Genomic DNA, 23,270 nt, shown 5'->3' with positions numbered 1-23,270 from the left:
TTTATAGAAAGGATGTAAAAAATCGCTTAGAGTCCGGATGCAATAAAACTACGAAGACATCTTAAGCTTCGATAACCATTCTACAGTCTGAATTTCATTTTTGTTTTTTAAACGTGATACTGTGAACTGGGTATGGGAATAGAACATTCGGGAGGAACTGGGAGACTACTGTTATGCTCAAAGGGATTGGAACTGTAATAGGTTTTTAAAAAAATGCATAACACTTTTACACGTAGTAAAGCACGGTTAGGTACCAGAAAATTTGTTCCGACTTGTTAAAAGGGTTATGCGATCCCTACTAGAAGGGATCATAAGAGAGGGGATTATAATTTCCGATTCAGAGAGACATGTATTCATTGCTTCTGATCACAACTGTAGTCAAACAATTGACAGGTTACTGACTTAAGACAGTAATTTTTTAGATCTGAGGAGAAAAACGAAGAGCAGTGTCAATAATTAATCTGAGACAGCGGACTGAGCCGGAGAGGGTGGGAGGGGTCCTAATTCTGAAAGCCTTCAAGGACGACCCACAAACTATCAACACCTCTTCTTTTTTATCGGAGTTCTGTCGCAGCCACTTGGACTTAAACAATACTTCTCCATCAGCAAAGCAGTTGCAAAAGTTGGTTTGTCAGTGGACAAGATCATCATCAAACCTACCCAAAATTTGTATTCTCGGCATACAACACAAATTTGAGCCCATATAAATGAATGATTTGGAAGAGAAGGATTTTGCCTTGAGAGATGCAGATATTAAAGAGCATGGAGTCTAGTGAGGAATCCTAGGGGACAGAGAAGACAATGTTTAGGAGAAACTGCTTCTATGTGCTCAGAAGGAAGGAAGCAAACGGGAGCAGCATTGCTACAAATACGAAATTCAGCAACAAACTATAGAAGGACATGGTGGGAACCAGTGTTGGATGCTGCGGACAAGTCCAATAGGACCTAGGCAGGGAGCTACCTAGGTCCACAGTCACTTGGAGATTAGCAGATTCTGCTAGAAGGGCATATTCAGAGCTGCGTAGGTTAAGGAACCCAGATTGAGAAGGATCTAAGAGGTGACTGGCTTCAAGAAAATCAAAGTGCAGATTAATATGAGTTTCTAGAATTTTAGGTGGGTAACGCAGAGGAGACTGGATGGTAGTTGCTATGGGTAGCAGGATTCGCTGAGGGCTTTTTTGAGAATAGGGAATCACATCAACATCCACCGGAGACTTCACATTCCCCTTGCTTATAATCAGTACACTTGCAGTGAGGAACTGCAGCTTTTATAAAAAGCTCCAAGATGTGCCATCATTAAAAGTTCTGGGTTGGTGGCTCAGTGGAATACTCCACTGATCTGATTTTGATTGAATGGTCACAGGTTCAAATTCTGGTGAGTCCACTCAGCCTTTCATCCTCACAAGATTGATAAAAATAAGTACCACCAACGTGGGTAAAATTAAACATCTGCTATTTCTGCGCTTCAGATGGTAGCGGGCTACTTTTGTGAGATATTTAAGTCTTTCAGAGGCATTTGAATCCACACTTTCAATGTTCAATGAGGTATCCAAGGGCATGTAATGTCATGGATTTCAAGCAATGAGCGGGCACCAAAATATTCAGTGTGTGGCTCACAAAAAGCATGCATTTGTCAAATCTTTTAGATCTGTTGAAAGATAGCACATCATTTGATTGGCTGTGACATTTTCTAGTCGAAAGAAGATAAGAACTACTTGAGACTTTGCCTCAAGAGTCATAGCCCTTGTGTAAAGGTAATAACACATTACATTTTACTAAGGAACGTGTACATTAAACATCTGGAAATTACACAAATATTCATTTTCTACATTATGTCCATGTGCAGATCATTTTAGGGAGCAAACACCCTATATAAAAGAGCTTAAACTATTATTCAGACCCTGCTTAAGATTGATATGACACAAGTGAAATCCTAGTTGCTATTCTGGACATCAACACTCCAGGTAATAAGTGCTGTAAAACAAATGTTGCAGAGGCAGGATTGCTTTGTTGATGTACATAAACCAAAATCAGAAGTATATTGCATTGGCTTCAGTCAAAATAAAAAAAGGAATGATATACCTGAGGCCTCCATTTCATCGTGACTGCATGACAAATCATCCAAACACAGGTCAACGAGGAGGATATGCCCAACATCTGTAACCACTGCTGCCACACCAAAAAACCACCGCAAACTTTGGTGCAAGTGCTGAGTGCTTGCACTGGCTCCCCCATGATTAATTATTGGTTCAATTGCAGTGACCTGTAAAATAAACCAATACTTATTAGGTTAAACTACAATGGAAGGGTTATCCTGCTTCTCTGTAAGTGAATGCACAAATGTACTCCATTTAGTAATCACAGCAAACGGACCGTTTTTAAACAACAATTTAAAAAAAAACTTAATAATTACAATTTTTACTTCAGGAATGGGGACATTTACCCTTCCCTTTCCCCGCTTTACCAACTAGTGATTTTACTATAAAATAAAAGCCTTTTGAGCACACTGCCTGACCAATATACGAAATGGACAGTTTGCTAATATTTTGTAATGGACAATTGAAGTTAGTTGTCAACATGTCTGATGTGAATTATTAACCATGCATTTAGATTTAGTTGAAATGGCACGGGCACTATGCATGCCAAAGAAGGCCTTACATAGGGATAAGTAGGATATTTGTAGCTAAATAACATTGGTTCTGGCCAATGTTAATACTCTATAGGCGCTTAAAGTACAAGAGGCATCAGATACAACATGAAGTGGGGTACTATAAATATTAATGGAAAAGACCATGCCAAGGCTGAAACTGGTAAAGACTGTACTGCATTTTCAGCATTTATCATTGTAGAAGAAGCTACAAATCAATTTGAGTCATCGTAAGGGGTAAAGACTGCCACTGCTCAAGTAGGTCATGTGCCTTTTTAACGGTGGCAACAATTATTTTGATATAGATTTGCTTAATTTTGAGATACAAAAGATACCTAGGTATCTAATTGGGCACATAGCAGGTAAAACCAATGGCGAGCTGTTAATAAGAAGTGGTTCTGATTTAGTATGATTTATTTTGTAACCCCCTATGTCCATCAATGTCTGAATTTTAAACAGCACATTGTTGAAATTTTGCTCCTCCGGAGCCAAGTAGAGGATCGTGTCGCCTGCAAACAGTTTTAACTTCTGTGCACCCAGCATCAGATGTCTAATCAGTGGGTCTTGCCTCAAAGCAGCTGCCAAAGGTTCTATGAATAGAGCACACAAGACAGGTTACATAGGGCAGCCTTGCCTTGTGCCTCTTTGAATTGTAACATGTTCTACTGCCCGAATATTAATTATACTTTTTGCTTGGGCCTTCTGATATAGGTGCTCTATTAAATTAACAAAATTATGAGGCAAACTCAAATTCAATAAACTTGAAAACAAAGCTTGCCATTTTACTTAATCAAACGCTTTTTCTGTGTCAAGCATGATAATAGTCTACTTTATAGAGTTGTCAGAGGAGTAATAAATCGCCTGCAGTAGAGCATTGGTGTTAAGTGAAATTAATCTGCCTGGCAGAAATCCACTTTGGTCAAGATGAACGATGCTAGACACTAGTGGAGCTACCCCAAGGACACTTATTTTAGTAAATAGCTTGTAATTCTGGTTCAGTAAACCATTAGAGCCAGGTTTATTGGTAGGCTTTTCTGTCTTCAAGATGCTAATGATAACAGCTTCTGAAAAAAGATCTAAAAAGCTCACATCCAGCAAGAATGTAATTAAATTGAATTACTAAAACCTTGAGAACGTGTGCTTCAAATACCTTGAAGATTTCAACTGGTAGGCCATCACATCCACAGGCTTTTGCATCTGTGTTCTAATTGAGTTCTGTACTTCAGTAGACGTAATGGGAGACATGATACTGGCTTATGCCTCATTGCAGAGAGTAGTCAATTGGATAGAGCGTAGATATTACTCGATATAAACTGGAGAAGATCTCCGAGAGGGGCATCCAATCTTGAGCAGCAGCCGAAAAAACACTTTGACAACCTGTTCCGACAACCATGAATCATGCGGCCTTCCACTTCATCGTACATAGGCCTAATGATCTCCTTATGTCTTTTTTTCCTGTAGGATCTTGCCAGGAAGCGCCCTATATGTTTATTTTTTTTCGTATAAATTTTGAAAGCAGGTTTTTTGATTAACAATTGCCTTGGATATAAAAAAAATGGATTTCAGAATTTGACATGCTTTTTGTAGCCTGCTATCCGTTCCAAAGCCCAAGCCTGATACCTTCTAGGACCAGGTTTATTAATTTGGGCTCTAAACAAAATCGCTTCACTGCGTATAAATGCTTTAAAAGCTCCCCCACAGCGTGAAAGACGAGGAAGTACCTTACCCCTTACTATAATAGGTCAAGTAGCCTAAATTAAAATGACTATTCTTCCACATTTAGTTTTTATTTTCACAAATGTTATGCAAAAAAATTCCCAGTCTTTAATGAAATTGACTGTTTTGTAGTCTTACATGGCAGAGGGAGAAAGCTTGCCCCAAACTGACAACCCTGCAGTTGAAGTACGAAGAAGGGGGATTAGCCCATTCCACATCTAAAAAAGTACCACCAAGCAGCATTTTTAGACTAGTTGTTTTGTGCGATCAATGCTACCAATTCGTCAGATTATTTCTATCTCCAGCAGATGCTAAGCGAGGCAGATTCCCAGCTCCGCATCTTTAAAAATAAACACTAGATTACCTAAACGAATGAGATATAAGCTGCCCATTATTGTGTTTTACAGATTTGAGCAATTTAAAGACAAATTCCAACTTCCCTAGGTCCATCCTTTGGTCCCCATGTTGGATTGCACTCTGTTGGGATTGCACTTGGAGAACACAGCTATAGGGGAATGGGAAAAGACGGAGTTTCCGAGGCTTCACAACTTTATAGTGTTGGAGACAGTGACACCCTGGGAACAGCTTATTAGGAGTCCAACCATTTCCCCCCGTCTGATGTTTTCCTATTTAAAATCTGTCACTTTTTAATGGGTTATAACTCTCCTATGGAGGATATTAGCCGTGGTTACTTTGTGACCGGCTTTATTGGCATAGGCAATTGGTATTGTTTATTATCCCAGGAACGAACTGAAACAGTGCTTCGCGCTTTTTTGCATGTGCAGGCCCTTACAAAGTGTAGGATAGATAGGCGGACATGGCTTACTTACAACCAAATGGCCCGTAAAGCCATTTGAGGGGCAAACTTCAAAAGAATGCCTTTTTATTCTAAATGGTTGCATTACTGCACCCTGAATGCTGAAAAAAATGTTCCTTTCCATACCCGCAGCATGCTTTAGTTGTGGCCGACAGAAAGGCAATTGGCCACATATTTGCTCAACATGTCCTGCTCTTCAGCAGTTTAGGCAGGAGGTCTTTGGCTGTATTAGCAATAAACTACAAATTTAGATCGATCTAGAACTTTTTGGCTCTCTATTTGGTCTAGCTCCACTATTAGCCGAACTAACGGTGCGTCAGCAACAATTCTTTGTTGTTGCTACATTGATACCTAAATCTCTGATAGCAAAAATGGAGGTCATATGAAGTACCAACTTCGAATCTATGGCAGGCGAAGATTAAATGGATCAGGTGTAACGAACAGCTATACGCCCAAAGGCTGTATACCTTTAAAAAGTTTAGGGAGATTTGGCATGATTGGTTTGATGGGACTGGAATTTAATATCTTTTGTAACGTATCATGTTCTTGTTAGCAAAGGGAGCTTTTCACTTCTTGGGGAAATCAGTGACATTTTGTTATCATATATTTTCTTTCCTTTTTTGTTTCAGGTTTTTGTATTAAACTCTGATATTACATAAGTGGCATTTCTTGGAGGCATTCTCTATGAGGAGGTTATATGAATTTCAGATGTATGTGCAATATTTGAAATTATTCAATGAATTCCATGGATGTTTTTTACCACAGGAAAAACAAGAAATAAAATATTTGAGGGTCATTAAACATCAATTAACTTGCCAGCCTTTTCATTGGGTATAGTTGGTATGGAGTGGATTTTAAGAGGTTTGTGGTTTTTAAATGTTTAGCATGAGGGCTTATTATTAAGTGGTCAAGAGCTTGAAGGAATTGGCCACTAACCCTGGAGAGAAGATCTGCCTAGTTTTCAAGCTTCAGTAAGACTTAGCAGTTATCATCACACTAGTAGCACTTTTTGAGAATAAGGTAACTAGGTCAGAGAGAGGAATCACATACAGGTTAAAGAGGAACAAAGTGTTCATGAAGTTCCAGGAACATAGTAAATAAGAAAGATGCAGAAGAATAAGGTGGAAGAGAAATAAGGAGGATAGCCAGTAACTGAGTGCTGAAAAGTATTTTGAATTTCTTTGTAGTAATATCACTGTGGCAATGTAAAGAGGCCATTCAACAGTGTCTAGATGAACCTGGGCGGCAGAAAGCTCAGAGGTCATCAAGAGGACAGGATGACAGGGGAGGTGAATAAGAGTAGTCTCAGCTGGAGATAATGTTTATAATAGGCATTGGCTCAAATGCTCCCCCCCCCCCCCCCCCCCATTTTCTTTTTTGTCCAAATAGCTTCTAGGTGATTCTCCTTGAAGGGAGAGAGTTGCAAAGTTCCAGTTCTTGAGGTGGGCAATACCAAAGGCAGTGTATTCAGGGAGTAAATTCAGACTTGTGAGATTGAGCATTTATTTTGTAGAGTTCTTTTGAAGACATGCAGCTTCAGAGTTGCAGCAGGAGTAGTGAAGTGATTTGGCCTTCCTGATGTAACTATATCAACCAAGTTACATTTGGACTGTGTTGAATACAACTTGAGGGAGGCAACGTTGAGAGCTGTCAGACAAACATTGAACTTCTGGACTGCTGTCATATTGTTTGCAGACAAAGAGGCAAGCTGAGATTGAAGCATAATTAAATTAAGTGTCTTCTGAAGTCAACATCCATCTTGGTGTTTTGAGGGAATAAATCTTCAGATCAAAAGAGGAGACACAGCTATTGACCTAATATAGCATCAACAGGGTCTAGCTGTGTGTGTGGAAGCAGCAACCAATTGATGCAAGCTGAGGACGTCAAGTTTAACATATTTATTTGGTCTGGTGGATCTCAGGTACTGAAGTTGCAGAGTATACAGAGGTTGTGAAGTTTTAAGTTGATCCAAGAAATGGAGTACAGAAAGACATTAGGGATGGGAGGAGGTGATCTGCAGATCAGCTGGAAAGATGATATGAAGATTAGAGATGAAGATCATTTTATCAGTAGGAATTCACAATTGTAACAGAGTGTAAGAAGTTGGCCTGTTATATGCTGACCACTAACTAGAGTGGGCACCTTGTACCAGTCCAAACAACCCTTATTGATGATTCGGTTAAAGGCAACCTTTATTGAAAGCTATCCTAGTGGTAGCTATGGAGAGCAGCCTTCAGGCTAAGTCTCAAAGATTGTAAAGCAGCTTGTTTTACCAGATTAGAACCTCCTGAATGATCAAATGAAAGGAGAACCACACAAGAGATATATAAAAGATATATTTTTATTACTAAACACTCTCTACTAACCTCTTTATGAGATTAGACATCAAAGCACACAATATCAAATCACTAGAACGACAGTAAATAGCACAATACACAGTGAGCTCCAGGGGGAGACAAAACCATATACTAAGAAAGTGGTATAACAACCACGACTTGACTAGACAGTGCCTAGAGCACATAGAATCGCTGGGACCCCAAGGAACCACCCAAAGTAGTGACACAGGGGACCCACGGAGGACGGGTAGAGTGTGTGAACACAGGCACGAGCTCCGTACAATCTTATGGGAAAGTCGCGGTTGGAATTTTAAAGATTAAGGACACTTCGGAGAGGACTTTAAGCAAACCCTTTCAAAACATAAAAGGTTGTAAGGCCAGCACCCTTGAGAGTACAGAGATACCAGTGTTACCTGTCTCAGAGGAGCCGAGTGCATAGGGGTCAAGTGATGTCGGGAACCTTTGTCGTTTTCAATGGCTTGATGCGGAAAAGTGCTGCTGCCGGGAAGATGAAGTGTCCGGTGGAATTCAAGCCTGGATCCGAGGTGAGAAGAACCTGAAAGCAGAGGGACACAGTCAGAGTCACTTCACAGTGACCAGGGGCACGATAGACAAATGCCCACCGATGTCGGGTGCTTCAGGTGAGGATGCGATGCTTGACTCTGCAGCCACGGAGACCAGGAGATGTCGACAATGACCAAAGTCCAGAGGTGAGCTGTCCCACGAAGGATGTCGAGTGCTGGGGGGTCAGTGTCCGGATGGAACACCAACAAGCCTTGGTAACTACAACCCACGCGAGCAGAGGAAATCAGCTTTGGTGAGGACCAGCAAGGTCCTGGGCACACTCCAAGCTATGGAGAGTCAGGGCACATCTGGAGCAACTAGGAAAGCCCACTGAAAGTCAAAGTTACCTTCACAGGGACCCACAGGCCAACAGACCAGGGATTGCGAAGGGACCTCGAGCTGAATCACGAAATGCCAGCCCAAGGAACACTCGTGGAGTGTAGGCCTGAAATCTTCGGTGCAATTATTTCTCGGGGTCAGGACTACAAGTAGCCCAAAGCACAGCCTCAGGAATCGCCGAAAAGCATATGCTGCTGCAAAAGTACACGGTGCACAGGGGTTCGGGTGGCAAGGTCCCCACGAGGGATACTGGTCTCAGTATTGCTGAGAGAGCAGATCGACCTCAGAGACCTCGGGAACCCACCTCCTGTGTTGCAGAAATCTTTGGAGTCCTCAGTAGCTCGGGAGATGCAAACCGGTCAGATGCGTTTAGGTGCCGGCCTTGCAGGGGAGTAACTCCTTTACTCCAAGGGAGATTCTTCAGTCATCCAGCGTCGTCCAGATCGAAGTACTTGGTTTCTGTAGCAGAGTTTAGTCCGGGTAAAATCTAAAGTCCTGTAGTCAGGGGTTCCTACTTTAAACCCAAGGAAGGGGTGGGACAAACTCTGGGGTCCCACCTATGGGAGGGTCAGGACAGAGGGGTGGCTACACCCATGTCCTTTGTCCAGTTTCACGCCAGAGCAGGAGCAAATGGCTCCTGCAACCGGTTTGAGCTGGACTATGCACAGGGACACCAAATGTGCACCCAGTGCAGACATCAAAGCACTCTGAGTGCACCCACCCAGCCCCAAAATACTGTCTGGGAGGTGGTCACACCTCCCTGTGACAGGAAACCTATTGTCAAGCCTTCCCCTGCTCGAGCTTGGCTCAGCAGCAGGATAGCAGACTCGTGTCTGTGGCTGGCAGCATCCTTTGTGTGATGCCCAGGTCGAGAAAGCGGTACCGGGTAGCCCGGTGTGTCACATATGTCCCTCTAGAAGGGTGGAATCATACCTCCCCCACCAGTTACTGGCGGGGAGGTATGATTCCAAGGTGTTTGACACCAAACACGACACGTTTCTAAGCAGCCGTTTTAAAGTTAGCATTTACCGCGAGGTTACAATGCACTCAAATATATATGGTTGGCTGCATCACAAACAACCCCGGAAAATAGGTTCTGAAGGCTGCCAAGGGGCTCTGCTCATGCATGGGCACCCTCTCACATAAAACCCAGCACCCTGCCTTCAGGATTGATAAGGCCTGCCACAGGGGGCGACTGATAGGTTTATATGTGCAGTGATTTAGAATAGATATAGTGAACCTATATCCAAGTAAGGGGTGCATGCACCACCTTACACAGGCTGCAGTAGCAGGCCTGTGGTGCCAGTTTGAATGGTCTCTCAGGGGTGGCATAATACATGCTGCAGCCCCTGGGAGGCCTCTGGGGTACCTATGCCCTGGGTACATAGTATACCATATACCAGGGACTGATAAGGGTACCCCGGTATCCAATCTGGAGTGTACCTAAAGTATATGCAATCCATTTAAGAAAGCAGATAAACTGAGGTCTTGGTTAGCAGGATCCCAGTCAGACTAGTCAAAAACCAGCAGAACAACAGGAAAAAAGTGGGGGTAACCATGCAGTCAGATTCCACCTTCCTACATAGTGGAATACTGGTTTTGAGTAGGAAGAACTCGAAGAAAGGCACTGTTCTTCCTTGGATCAACTTAGTAGGCGAAATCCTGACCAGTCTGGCAGGATGGCTTAGGATAGGGTAGGAGCAACAGCTTCTCTTAACCAAGTTAATAAAAAGAAGCATAACTTAGTGCTAGAGTCTGATTTATTTAAAAACATTGTTTAGGCAATTTTTGTTCATTGACTGTTTGCATGAAAACACAGGGCAGATGATGGATGTGGTTACAGTAGGAGGCTATGGAAAGGGGAGGGTAGAAAGAAAGCAATAAGAGGTTAGTTGTGATAATATGCTGATTAGTGACTTAATAAGGTTAAAATGAGGAGGATGGGGTGATGAACTTGGTAGAAGTGTTGAGTGAGCATAAGCATAGTGTTAAAAAAATCCACTCATCAATCCATATAGCGAGCTAGATTTAATCAGGACAAACTATTTTTAGGGCCTACTTACATGCTCCGGTGAGCTGACAACAGGTGTTTTCTTTACTCACAAAGTGAATGAGCAATAAAGGTGTCTTCAAATCTTATCATCTCATCAAATTTGCTGGCTTTCAAAGCCAGAGGTCAAAAGTCAGTTTTTCTTGCTACATTTATATAATTTTGTAAAACGAACTGTGTGACAATCACATTGTGCAAAGTATGTGAAATGAAAGGCTGTAAGATTTCAGGCTTTTTTCTAACAGCACTGAAATAGCCGATAATAAAATATATTTTACTAGTTATGAAACATTTTTGTAATTACATGGTGGAGAAACAGATTTTTATAAGAATAAAACAAATCAGAATACTTTACTTTGTGATATGCACATTTTTGCTGCAATCCAATTACCAAACATTGTTTCTTAATACAACTACACGTTAGTGAGAAGGTTTTGTGCCCAATTCAATTGAAAATGTGCCATCTACAAATGACAGTGCACTTCCACATCATGGCTTAGTATTATATTTAAGAAAGAGGAGTTTTTAAACATGAACTGGAAAAATTTTCCTGCTCCTGCGCAGATGACAATGCCATTAGTGAACTAAGAGGCAAGCCAGGGATCATGGGTGCCCTATATTTGGGCTCGATTCTTATACATGGAATAAATATTTAGTCTAGTAAATAAAACGATTTTTTGTACAGCAGAAATAGTGAACTTGCATATTTGAAGGTGCTCTCTTATAGGATAACGTGGCACCATAAGACTACCTTTTTGCCAAGGATCACACAATTTGAGGCCAGTTCACAGGTTTAGTACAGGACAGTTAGGTTGAGTAGATTAATCAAGTTACTAGTCCTGCAGGTCTAGTAACATTTTCATGATTTTTCGAGCCCTGAAGTGTGATAGGTTGGAACACAGTAATGAAGATTGTAGGGTAAGAAGGGGATATTAAGAATAAAGGGGGTGATTGGATTACATGGTTAGCGGGTGGAACCATGAGAGGTTAAGGAAGGAATCTTTGGTTTCACAAGAAAACATGCCAAGGTGCATGGATGAAAAGGTGGGCACTGAAAGAAGAAGGGACAGATTTATAGGTAGTCATGGAATCAACAGGAGAGCACATGAGAAGGGTGAGGAAGTGGTAGAGAGAAATAGACACAGAAAACAAGGCTAGAACAGGGTGTTAACTGGAGGACAGGAATGGCAAGGAGGTATAAAAGCAGAAACTGATGGGATATTTGTTCACGAGGAAAGGGTGGGGGCAAGGTGAGAGGGATCAATGGCTGGGGAAGGTTACTGTGGGAGAGGAGGAACGGTGAAGGTATGAGGGACAGCAAGTAGGCATACAAGAGGAGAAGGGTGAAAGTGAGTTAGAGTAGTATATGACAAGGAATGTGAAAAGGAGAAGATTGGGGTGAGGAGAATTGGTTCTGCAGTAAATTTGAGCGTTAAACTTTTTGTACATTATGTGTGAATATTAATTAATTCAATCTGTATTTAAGTGTGTATAGAGTAACCAGCAGTAAAAGGCAGTACTCGCTAGACGGGCATCTTCCAATTACCGTATCAGAAAAGTAGGCTTAATCTTGGAGTGGCAGCAGCTCGGTTTCCAAGAACCATTTTATTGAGGTATAAAAGATCAAGTCAGGAAAGGGGAGAGGTTAAACAAAGAGGATGTATCAAATACCCACATTAAAATTGACATGTGTAGGAAGCTGGCTCTTTATATCATAGACCAAAGAGTTACACTGTGTAAGGACTCGAGGCAAACCCCAAAGGAATTCGAGGCAAAAACGAAACCCCAAATGCTCTTTTGTGGTAGTGTGGGCGATGAGTTAGGCATATCAGAGGGTAGTGCTAAGCATTTATTGCACACACAAAGGCAGAAAATGAGAGACCCACTCAAAGAAATACGACACCAATTTATAAAAATAGCACATACTTTTTTTTTTTTTAAACGGATTTTTATTGCATTTAGAAAACAATCTGTGCAATGCAAATCAATCGCCAAAGTGTAATGAAAGGTCACACAATGATTGTAAATTTCGATCAGGGTACATATAACCAGTATTTGTCAGATCTACTTAGTTGTACAGCACACTGAGTGGTAGTCATCTCGCTCCGAGCACAGCAAACAAATCAAAACACTCTTGCTACCCCCAATTATAGCCCCCACCTACTATCAGTTTCAGAACACAGTGCTTTTTATCACCACTCCACCCCATAACAAGAACACATACATTTATATGAATATAGATACCAAGCTCATCAGAATCAGGTAAGTACTTATCGAGTTATGAATTTTACAGTTTTCAAAAGTTGACAATTTTTGAGAGCGGTAATGTTATCCTATGGGAGAAAAAATTTACTACATTCGGGCACGTAGCAGAGACTTACGGGACTCTTTTTCAGGACTAAAGGTGAGCATGGAACAAGGTCCAAGGCCCCACCAACAGATCACCTCGGGAGGCTCTGGGGCACCCGGGTGCAGAGGTATGTTCCGGTGTCGGGTGTTCCATTCACTTTATGGAGAACAGTCCAGTTGCACAGAGGATGGAAGCAGGGACTAAGGGACTAGTCCGGGGGAACCCACAAAGCATGTGGGGACACCTTTGGCCCACTTTGCCTCTGGCTCCAGGCTGTGGGGCTTGGATGCAGAGGTGTCTTCTGGTGTTGGATCCAGACCAGAAGTCTTTCGCGCCTGGAGGGGGCCTGTAGAAAGAGGCTGCAGGCGGCGACTGGAAGTCCAGTCTGGGCAAGCCGAAGGGTGGGCTCAGCTATTGTGGGTCTGGGGAACCAGTTGGCACCGTCACCTCTCTTTGACTCAGGCTCTGGAGTGCGGGTGCATAGGTGCTTTGAGAGGTCGGTGGTCACAGACTCACTCTTTGTCTTTGGTTGTGCTGCAGAGGGGGCAAAGAGGACAGCTGGGCTACTCTGGATCTGGGTCTCAATGTATAGGAAAGAACCCCTTGTTGCATGGTTGCGCCCACTTTTTGCTTGATGTTGTGATGTTGATGCTCTTTTGACTAAGTGTGCCCTAGGTTCCTGCCAAACAGGTACCCAGGGCCTATGTTATCTCCCAAAAACTGCACTGATGCACACCCAATTGGCAACTCTCTGGCCATATGCAAGTCACTTGTAAAAGGTACCATGGGTACCAAGGGCACTGTGACCAGGGACGGCATCTAAAGGTTGCAGCACATATTGTGCCACCCTTAGAAGCCCTGTTTTCCTCTCCCTCTTCTCTCTCTCTGCAGGCTGCGTGTCTTGGTGCAGATCCCATGCCAACAACCCACTGCCTATGTCATAGGTCAGCCACCCCTCAAGCTGGGTGTACTATGCCACTGGTGAGAGTACAGGTGAATGAGCCCTGTACCCCTACAGTGTCCAAGTCCATTCTCTTGACTGGGGGTGAATGTTTTGATTTGTTCTGCATTCCGTCCATCAATAGTTCTTTCTGCATAAGTCCATTCTTAGACATTGTAAGTGCAGTAAAGCCATAAAGAGTATATGGTCTGGGAGTTCGTCATTACGAACTCTACAGCACCATAATACCTTTACTGAAAACTGGGAAGTTTGATATCAAACTTCACATCATATTAAACCCACACTGATGCCAGTGTGCGATTTAAAGAAAAATGCACTCAGAAGGCATCTTAGAGATGCCCCCGAAAAACAACCCGACTCTAGTGTCTTGGCTGACTGGCTGCTCGCCAGCTGCCACCCACAGACATATTTCTGGACACCTGGGTCAAGAGCCTCGCGCTCCTGGGGTCCTGAAACACAGCACATCCTGGGCAGAAGTGCCAAGCCTCCTCCCCCAGGATGGGCAGGGTCCATGAAGGGGAAGCTTTAAAGGCTTGCCGCCTTTGTAAGCTGACCCAGCAATTTGCTACTCCCAGCAACTGGCCCCCACCGGTTCGGACTCCAACTTTGAGCAGGAGAATCAGCGGGAAAACCAAGATCGAAGGAGAGGTGTGCCCACCTTTACCAACCCCACCCCTCAGGCTTCACTGAAAAGACTATCTCCCATGAGCACCGGATTTGCTCACCAACAGACACTGGCTCCTGCCACATCCACGGGTCTGCACCACTCTGTACCAGATGCCCACAGCCCAAGTTCGAGTGGACCAACTCCACGAGGAGATCTCCCTGGCGATCCTGATCTGGGGATCCCCACAACCGGAGCCAGTAAGAGAAACCAGACGCCAAAAGGCATCCCTGCACCCAACACCCCACAGCCTTGGGTGGCCCAACCAACAGTGTCCCGGCATCCCACGACATCCCAACTTACCTCTGCAACCGGTGGTCGCCCTCCAGAAGATCTTCGTCCTTGAGCCTGCAGTGTTTGTTGCAACCGGAGAATCCCCAATTAAAAAAATAGGACACCCGACGGCAAAACAGAACCCTGCACCTGGCCGCCCCTGTGGGTGCACTATGTGTGCCAACTTGAATCCTCCTTTGCCCTGAGCCTAAGTCCGGGACCTTTGCTCCCTGAACCTTGTGGCTTGCTTGTGAGCAGCCACGAACCGGATGCCCCCTATCCCCATTGGATAACATTGGGCCTCAGCACTCTGTACCTGGCCACCTTAGTGCCGCTGACGGTGCACCCTTGACCCTGGGGAAGCCCTTGTTCCCAACCCAGAAACTCAACTCCCAAAACCAAGTACTTTCTTGTATACCAATAACTTAATTTCCTCCTATAGGATTGCATTGACTGCTTTTCATTGAAAAACCTTTTAAGTGTGGAGATAGGAAATTGTATGAAATCTTAAGATACTGTATATTTCCAAAAACTGATTTACTCACCTTTTATTCAGGAAATGCCCCAGTGTGATATCTAGGCATATCACACTGAATAGAAAAACAATTTGTAAGAAACTGACTCTATATATACTGCACCAGAGTGAGGTACAGTGTGTATGGAGTCCAAGAGTCCCCCAAGGTAGGCAGAGGTTAAAGTTAGATAGAACTTAACTCCCTAAAGAGGTAGCTTGGTCGAGCAGTAAGGCAGTATCAGAGGACAGTGTTAAGCATTTGATGTACATACTCAGTCAGCAAATGAATTCACACACTCAAGAACTGAACTCTAGGCCAATTGTTGTTGTATAAAAATATATTGTTTATTTTTAGAACCAAGCAATCCTGGAACAGGTAAGCATTAAATACTTTTCAGTAATAAGTTACTGGATATAGAACAGTTGAAAAATGCAATAGAAAGTGTACTTTGTTTGATTTACAGGGGAGCAGTATTGTGCAACACTTAGCAAATGCAGTACATTGAAATGAATGGGCTTCTACAATAAATTGCAAATAAGTAACTTTTACTATACTTTTTCTAACTCCGTGCTGGATGCCTAGATTCAGCACTGGGACATTTCCTGAAAACAGTTGAGAAAATGCGTTTTGGTTATTGTTTCGATTTTTAAGGAATTATTTCAAGTTTTCAAAACTCCACACTTTTTAACAATTTTCTTTCGAAAAAAATAACTGTTATTCTATGGAAGAAAAACAAGTTATCGGTTTGCAGGTAAGTAAACGACTGTGGGAGTTAAGGTTCTGGGGTTAGACTCAGGGGACCCCCATGGTCAGTGATGCACTGAGATTGCACCTTCAGCGGCACTAGGGCGGCCGGGTGCAGAGTGTTGAGGCCCAATGTTATCCTATGGAGGATAGGGGGCTTCCGGTTGGTGGCTGCTGGCTAGCAAGCCACATGGCTGTGGGAGCAAAGCTCCTAGGGTTTAGCTCAGGGCAAGATGGGGACCAAAGTAGCACCAAAGGTGCACCCCCAGCGGCACTAGAGCGGCAGGGTGCTGTTTTGAGGTCGGGTGCCCTTTTGGTTCCAATGGAGAACCTTCGGGACAAAGAAACACAGCAGGCTCGGGGGCGAGGATCTTCTGGGTGCGACCACCACTTCGAGGGGTAAGTTGGGATGTCGTGGGTTGGTTAGGCACCGTTGGTTTGGGCACACAAGGCCGTGGGGCGTCGGGTGCAGGGGTGCCTTGGGACGTCGGATTTTCTTACCCGCTCTGGTCGCGGTAAGGGGGTCCTCTGGATTGAGGCTGCAGGCGTCGTCTGGAGGTTTGAGGTAGGTCAGGGGTCGCTGGATCTCGGGTCAGGATCGCTGGGAGTACCTCCTCGTGGTGTTGGTTCACTTGAGCTCGGGCCGGGGTCGGCGGGTGCAGTGTGCTGGATTCGCGGTCTCTGGCTGGCACCAGAAGCTGCAGTTTAAACAAGTCAAGTGTTCTCAGAAGAGAAGAGCTCCTTGAAGTGAAGGCAGGCAGATCCTCCAGGGTTTGTGAGGTTGCTGGCTGCAGGACACGCCAGGATTTCGCAGAAGCAGGTTTGAGGGGCGACAGGCCTGTAGAGCTGCGGCCAAGTCAGTGGGCGTCGTCCTCTTGTTAGCTCTGCACGGTTCTTCGGTCTTTCTTCTTATCTTCTTTTCTTGTGGTTTCTAATCTGCTTTCTTGGTTCAGGGCTGCCCCCTAATTACTATATTTAGGGGGCGTTTTAGGGGTCTTGAGGTCAGTAGCCAATGGGCTACTGACCGTAGGGTGACTACAACCTTGGTGGGCTCACCCCACGTGGGGGAGTGAGCACAATCCCTAGTCCTGATTGGGGAGTGCCTCTCATCTGCAAAATGGCGAGCACTGGAGAGTGGGGCTTCACCTCGCCTCCCCCACCTGAGGGTTGGAGTTGGTAGAGGTGGGCACACTTCCTGGGCTGGCTAGTTTTTCCCGCCTGTCTTCCCGTCGAAAGGGAGGGGAGACAGGAAGGGGCACTGCTCTTGATAGGAGATGCTGGGCGCCGCATTACAAAGACTGCCAAGGCTTTGACGCTCCCCAGCCACAGATGGATCTTCCTGGACTGGGGGAGGTGTGAACACCTCCGCCCATGAAAGGCTTGGTTTCTGGGCTCGGGGAGCGTAGGCTTCCACCCTAGGGATCCAAAAACATGTCTCGTGGTGACAGGCTGGTGTGTACCAGTCAGGGAACCCACCAGAGGCGGGTCGTTTTTCAGGGGACACCTCAAAGATGCCCTCTGTGTGCATTTGCCATTACATCCCACACTGTCATTAGTGTGGGTTTAACGTGCTGAGAAGTTTGATACCAAACTTCTCTGTTTTCAGTGTAGCCATTATGGTGTTGTGGAGTTCGTAATGACAAGCTCCCAGCACCATATACTCTTAATGGCAGCACTGCACTTACAGTGCCCAGGAATGGACTTGGGCACAGAGGGGTACAGGGCTCGTGCACATGTACCCTCACCACTGGCATAGGGCACCCAGCTAGAGGGGTGACTGATCTATGCCAAGTCAGTGGGTTGTAGGCATGGCACAGGATGTATGCCATGTCGACTCTTCCTTTTGTTCTGCACCAAGACACGCAGCCTGCAGAGGCAGTGTGTGAGTGTCCGGGTACAAGACCTCGAAGGGTGGCACAATAAGTGCTGCAGCCCTTAAAGTCCTTCTCTGGTCACAGTGCCCTGGGTACCTATGGTACCATTTACCAGGGGCTGACATGTGGCCAGAGATGCCAATTGGGTTTTAGGCTTCAATGCAGTTTTAGGGAAGGAACATAGGCCTACCTGATTAGCAGGAGCCCAGGGCACACTCAGTCAAAGAACATCAGCAATTCAGCAAAAGGTGGGGGCATACCATGCAAGAAAGAGGGCACTTTCTCACAGACATGATAGGAGCAGCTCAAATGGCAAACCCATGAGTCTTGTGAGGACTATTTTAAGATTCCATACCAGGGCAGGGGGACCCGAGGAGGAATGATTTTCTCGAGTCCCTCCATAAAAGCTTTCATGAATGGAATTTTAAAGAGGGAAACATGTTGCCTACTTTGAAGACAAGCAGCCAAGTGTAGCCGAATGGAGGTGAAGGCTAGTGCACCGATTTGTAGGTGTAGTAAGTAACAAACATTGTTTTGAATGGTGGCTGCTAAGGGGTCAATGTGGTTTGAAAAGCAGTAGCAGACAAACCGTTTCCATTTGGCAGCATAAGAGAGACTAGTAGTTGGCCTTCATGCTTCTTTGAGTATATTCATGCGATCAGGAGGTCTACGGAAGTAACCAAACACTAAGACATCAGGAGACAGACCACAAGGTTGAGACTCCTGGGGTTGGGGTGCCCGATTTCTCCATGGTTCTGCGTAAGAAGGTCTGGCCTGTTCAAGAGCTTCTTGTGAGGAACCACCAAAGGCTCGACTGGAGTGGTGAGCCTGGGTTGTCTAGCCCAGGTGGGAGCCACTAGGATGAGAAGGAGGGAGGTTTGCAGAGGCCTCCAAACCCCAAACAGTAGGAAGGAGAGAGGCGGAAGAGTGCATGCAAATATCCCTAACCAGTTCATCCATAGTGCATTGCCAATGTATTGTGGGTGTGGAAATCTGGAGGGGAAGTTTAAGCATTTTATGTTTTCTTCCGTAGCAAAACGGTCCACGTCTGGACAACCCCATCGCCGGAAGTAATGGAGGAGGACTCTTGGGTAGAGTTCATGGACTTGTTGCTGCATCCTGCTAAAGAGGTCAGCAAAGTCATTGTCCACCCCCGGAAAGTACTCTGCCAACAGGTGGATCGTGTGGTGGAGAGCCCAGAGGCAGATGCACTAAGAGAGCAGAGAAAGCTGGAGAGAGCAAGTGCCTCCCTGCTTCTGCAGTTAGTATATTACTATCATGTTTCTGTTCAGAAAAGGACCACCATGCCCATTATGTGGAGAAGGAAGGCCTTGAGAGGTAGATGGACAGCTAACAGCTCCAGATGGTTGATGTGGAGCCTCTGTGACTGGGATCCCACTGATCCTGGCCAGTCAAGTTTTTTACATGCACCCCCCACCCAGTAAGAGATGTGTCCATTGTAATGGTTATCTGCTGAACTGGATCGAGGAAAGGTCATCCTTTCTGCAAATTGTTGGTGCTCCACCACAGCAGAGAGCGATGAGTGCAGAGGCTGATCAACACTAGATCTTTCCAATGACCATCCGGCTGAGACCATTGATGTATTAAGCAATCATGCAGCGGGATGTGTAAACTTGCATGGCAATGCATGATGCCATCATGTTGAGAAGGTGCATGACCATCAGGGCTGTAACCTGTTGATTTGGCTGAAAAAGAGGGTACAACGCCTGAAAGGACTGTCCCCTCGCTGTACGGGTGTAGGCCCTCCTGACATCTGCATGGAGGATGGCCCCTTGATAAAGGTTGGCTTTGATGGGGTTGAATCTGGATGTGGAGGTTGATTGCAGCTATGTAGTCGCCTTGCTGTAACAGTGGAATGAGTTCCTGAAGAAAAAACATGTAGAAATGTTATGAAAGGTTGTACTCGTTGAGGGGTCGGAGGTTCAGAATGGGCCTGAGGGACCCATCCGTTTGTGGAATGAGGAAGTAGAGGGAATACACCCCTGAGCCCTGTAGGTGTGTTGTGGCATGGACTCTATGGCCCTTTTGAAAAGGAGCACATGAACCTCTTCCCTAAGCAGGCGTTTGTGTTCTGGGGAAGAGGACATGCCTGCGGGGTGGTATGTTGGGTGGTGTGGGATTGAGCTCTAAACAGTAAGTGTTGAATGATGTCCAATACCCACAGGTCTGAGGTGACTTTGCGCTAGGAGGGACGAAGCATCTGAAGTCGTCACCTGACAGGTGGTATGGGGGAGAAATAGCAAGTCAATCTTTGGCAGAGGTTGCTCCTCTGGGGGGGGGCGGGCACCTTTGCCTCTACCCTTGTTACTGTTACCACGGAGGCACTTCTGAAATAGCCTCTTGTGGAGATTTGTGGTACTGGCCGACGTTGATTGGTTTTGAAACCTCCACAGTAAGCGGAGTGGCAAAAGGACCCGCGAAGGATGGGTGTTTGTACGATGACAGTAGGTAGCAGGAGTATGCCCAGCATGTGTATCTGCAGTCACATATGCCTCAAAAACAAGGTATCCAGCCCTGAGATTTTCTTCAATGACTGAAAGCATTCAGTGACACAAAGCAGGAGTTCATTTCAGCTGAACCTGCTGTACTAATACGCCTGAGAAAACCTAATATGTAAAATACAATTTAATGTCTGGAATGTTTGGTCTCGGATTACTTGAAGTCTTCTGGTACCTTGATGGAAGGGAATCGCCGACAGATCATGTCTAGTTAGCCCACTTTCCAAATTACTACAATGGCTTAAGACCCCAGTCAATTCTCACCTTTTTCATGGTTGCATTTTAGAACAAGCAAGCTCACTGAAATAATTTTTGCGCTTTCACCATTTTAAATCTGACATTCACACTCTGAACGTAGAGGACATAAGTATACAGCAATAATAAATCTAAACAGTTTCCATGCAAGTAAAAAATATGGCATTACAACCACCACACAAACATGAGAAGCTTCCTTTTATGCAAGCAGCAATACAAATCAGTTTAAACAGAATGCAAAAAAATTAGTACCCTTCCAGGAAGAACAACTGCCTTGACCACTCTGGAGAGTCCCAGATCATACAAACAGAGGACGCTTCCTTCCACTTCTTCGATTCCCACGAGCAGACCTTCCCTTTTCTGCCAGGAAAATTCTTTCACAGCTAGGACGGTTGGGGGCTGCTCTGTCACTCCACTAAAACGATATGCAGACAATCGCTCCCCTGTGACAGAGTTCACAATTTCCAAATGAGGGCCGCATGCCAAACATGCAAACCCACTTCGCCCTGAAAATAGAAGCAAATGTTTTTAATTAGAATTTAACATCGAAAAATACAATTTTACTTAGCAAATTCAGGATGTTTAAATATAGGCGTACAAAGGCAAAATTGAACCGTTATTGAATTTGAATCCTTTTTTAAAAAGAACGCTCACCTTCCTTCACGCACCACGCATCTCAGGGAATTCCGGTGGGACAATCTAGGCCACCATTTTGCTGAGGGCGTGCTCTAGTTGTCGGGGGGCATTCCTACTTAAATTAATCATGCTGCACAGACGCCAGCGCCATAAGGAGCGAGGTGGTGTCAGTACGCCGCTTCTCTTGCCTTGGAGTGTGAGAGACAATTGTTTTAAAGCTTCACTGTGCTGCTACTTTGTTTTTAAACTTAGGCTGTTATTGAATTTGAATCCTTTTTCAACCCTAAAAACGAACGCTCACCTTCATTCAAGCACCACGCATCTCAGAGAATCCCGGTGGGACAATCTAGGCCGCCATTTTGCTGATGGCGCGCTCTAGATGTCGGGGGCATTCATAGTTAAGTTATGCTTGCTGCGAGGACACGCAGCGGACGTGCCGCTGGCGCCGGACTCTGAGCCGTGAAGAAATTATGACTATTGGCTCCCATATGAGCAAATGTGGCCAAGAATGGATGGTTTTGGACAACATTTCCAACACATGCCAGCTGTGCAACTACTGTTTAAGGCAAACCTTGGGTTCTATTATTCCCGCCAATCACGACCCAACTGCCTCACAGAACTCCCTATGTATACGAGCTGCCCTAATTAATGCCCGGTCCATGGTGAAACATGCTCCAGATATCTTCGAGCTGCTGTCTGATAGTTAGATATATTATTTATATCAGAGACATGGTTCAACGAATTTTCGGCACCGGCTATTGCTCTGGCCATCCCCGTGGGGTATAAAATAGCTAGGGTAGACCACAAAACAGGTAGAGGAGGAGGGGTTGCGGTAGTGTTCAGAGAAACCTGGGCTTTTATGCAGAAAGAGATACAAGACATCGGGGAGGGGGAAGCCATGGACTTCTCCCTCACCATTTCCCCGCACTTGTCATTGGGGACTACCTTGATATATCGCCCCCCCCGGCCCTTCTGGCGCCTTTTTGAAAGCCTTAGACGAAGCTATTGTGCCAAGAGCTTTGCAAAATTCGATTTTCCTACTTTTAGGGGACCTCAACATCCATTTGGATTTTGTGGAGGCCACCGACACAAGGGAACTGAGCGACTCTCTGGATCTTGCTCAACTGACCCAATGGGTCAATTCCCCATCACATAAAGGGGGCATACCTTAGTTGTAGTCTGCTCCAACTTTCCTCTAGTTGTTCAGGAACCACTTCCTGTTCCCTGGTCCGATCATTTTTAAATCCAATTCTCTTAGACTATCCAGTCACCTTACCCGACCATGAGGTCGCTCAAGGACAGACCTCCACAACGAATTGAGCCTGCTGCCTTGTGCAGAGTCCTGACAGACACACGCCCTCTCGCCTCTGGGGTTTTGTCTGACGCTGTGGGGGGTTTTTAATAACTGGATCTCTCGGGCTATGGAACATCTTTCCCCACACCTGGTTAACAAGAGAGTAAGAAACACCCCGCCCAAATCAAGGAGCTAAAAAAAAATCATGTAAAAAGCAGGAGCGCAGCTGGAGACAAGTTTATTGCCCATTGGTCAAAATATCACTAAGGAAGTCCCAGAATGGCTATTATACTGCCATTAAGAAGACCAAAGGCAATTTTTACCCGGAGCGCATCGCTCAGTCTAAAAACAACTCAAAAGAAATGTTCTTCATCATCCAGTTTCCTCAAGCCTTGTGCGGAACGTATGGTCGTTCTTGCCTCTAATTCTTGGTGCGAGAAGCTTCCCGGTTTCTTTATAGACAAGATATAAACGATCCAGGACAGCTTCGGGTCTGGTTTCCAAGTGCAGGTGGAACACCCTCTCCGGACTGCCCTAGACTTAGCTCACACTTTGACACCCATTCCTCTGTTCGACACATTGTCCATCCTCAAATCCCTTAAATTAGGTTCCCCAGCAGATCCTTGCATAGCTAGGCAGTTAGCAGCGGTGGCGGAGGTAGTTAACCCTGAAGTGAAATAATATCAATTTATCGCTTCAAACCGTTACGGTTCCAC

At 45.0% G+C, this 23,270-nt stretch overlaps 1 protein-coding gene across 1 annotated transcript in view; it reads right to left on the bottom strand.

The window, feature by feature from the left end:
* The window catches only part of AHCTF1 (AT-hook containing transcription factor 1), a 1,022,752-nt gene that overhangs the window by 918,351 nt on the left and 81,131 nt on the right, over positions 1 to 23,270 (bottom strand). Inside the window, exons 3-4 of the mRNA XM_085612122.1 lie at positions 20,877 to 21,130; positions 2,083 to 2,263 (exon numbers count right to left, since the gene is read on the bottom strand). Coding sequence (XP_085468248.1) covers positions 2,083 to 2,263; positions 20,877 to 21,130 — 435 coding nt within the window. The remainder of the gene's footprint in view (positions 1 to 2,082; positions 2,264 to 20,876; positions 21,131 to 23,270) is intronic.

The sequence above is a fragment of the Triturus cristatus genome, chromosome 6 (genome assembly GCF_964204655.1).
Source record: "Triturus cristatus chromosome 6, aTriCri1.1, whole genome shotgun sequence".
NCBI classification, from domain to species: domain Eukaryota; kingdom Metazoa; phylum Chordata; class Amphibia; order Caudata; family Salamandridae; genus Triturus; species Triturus cristatus.
Note: the sequence above shows the minus strand (reverse complement) of the source record. Positions and strands in the feature narration are given on the sequence as shown.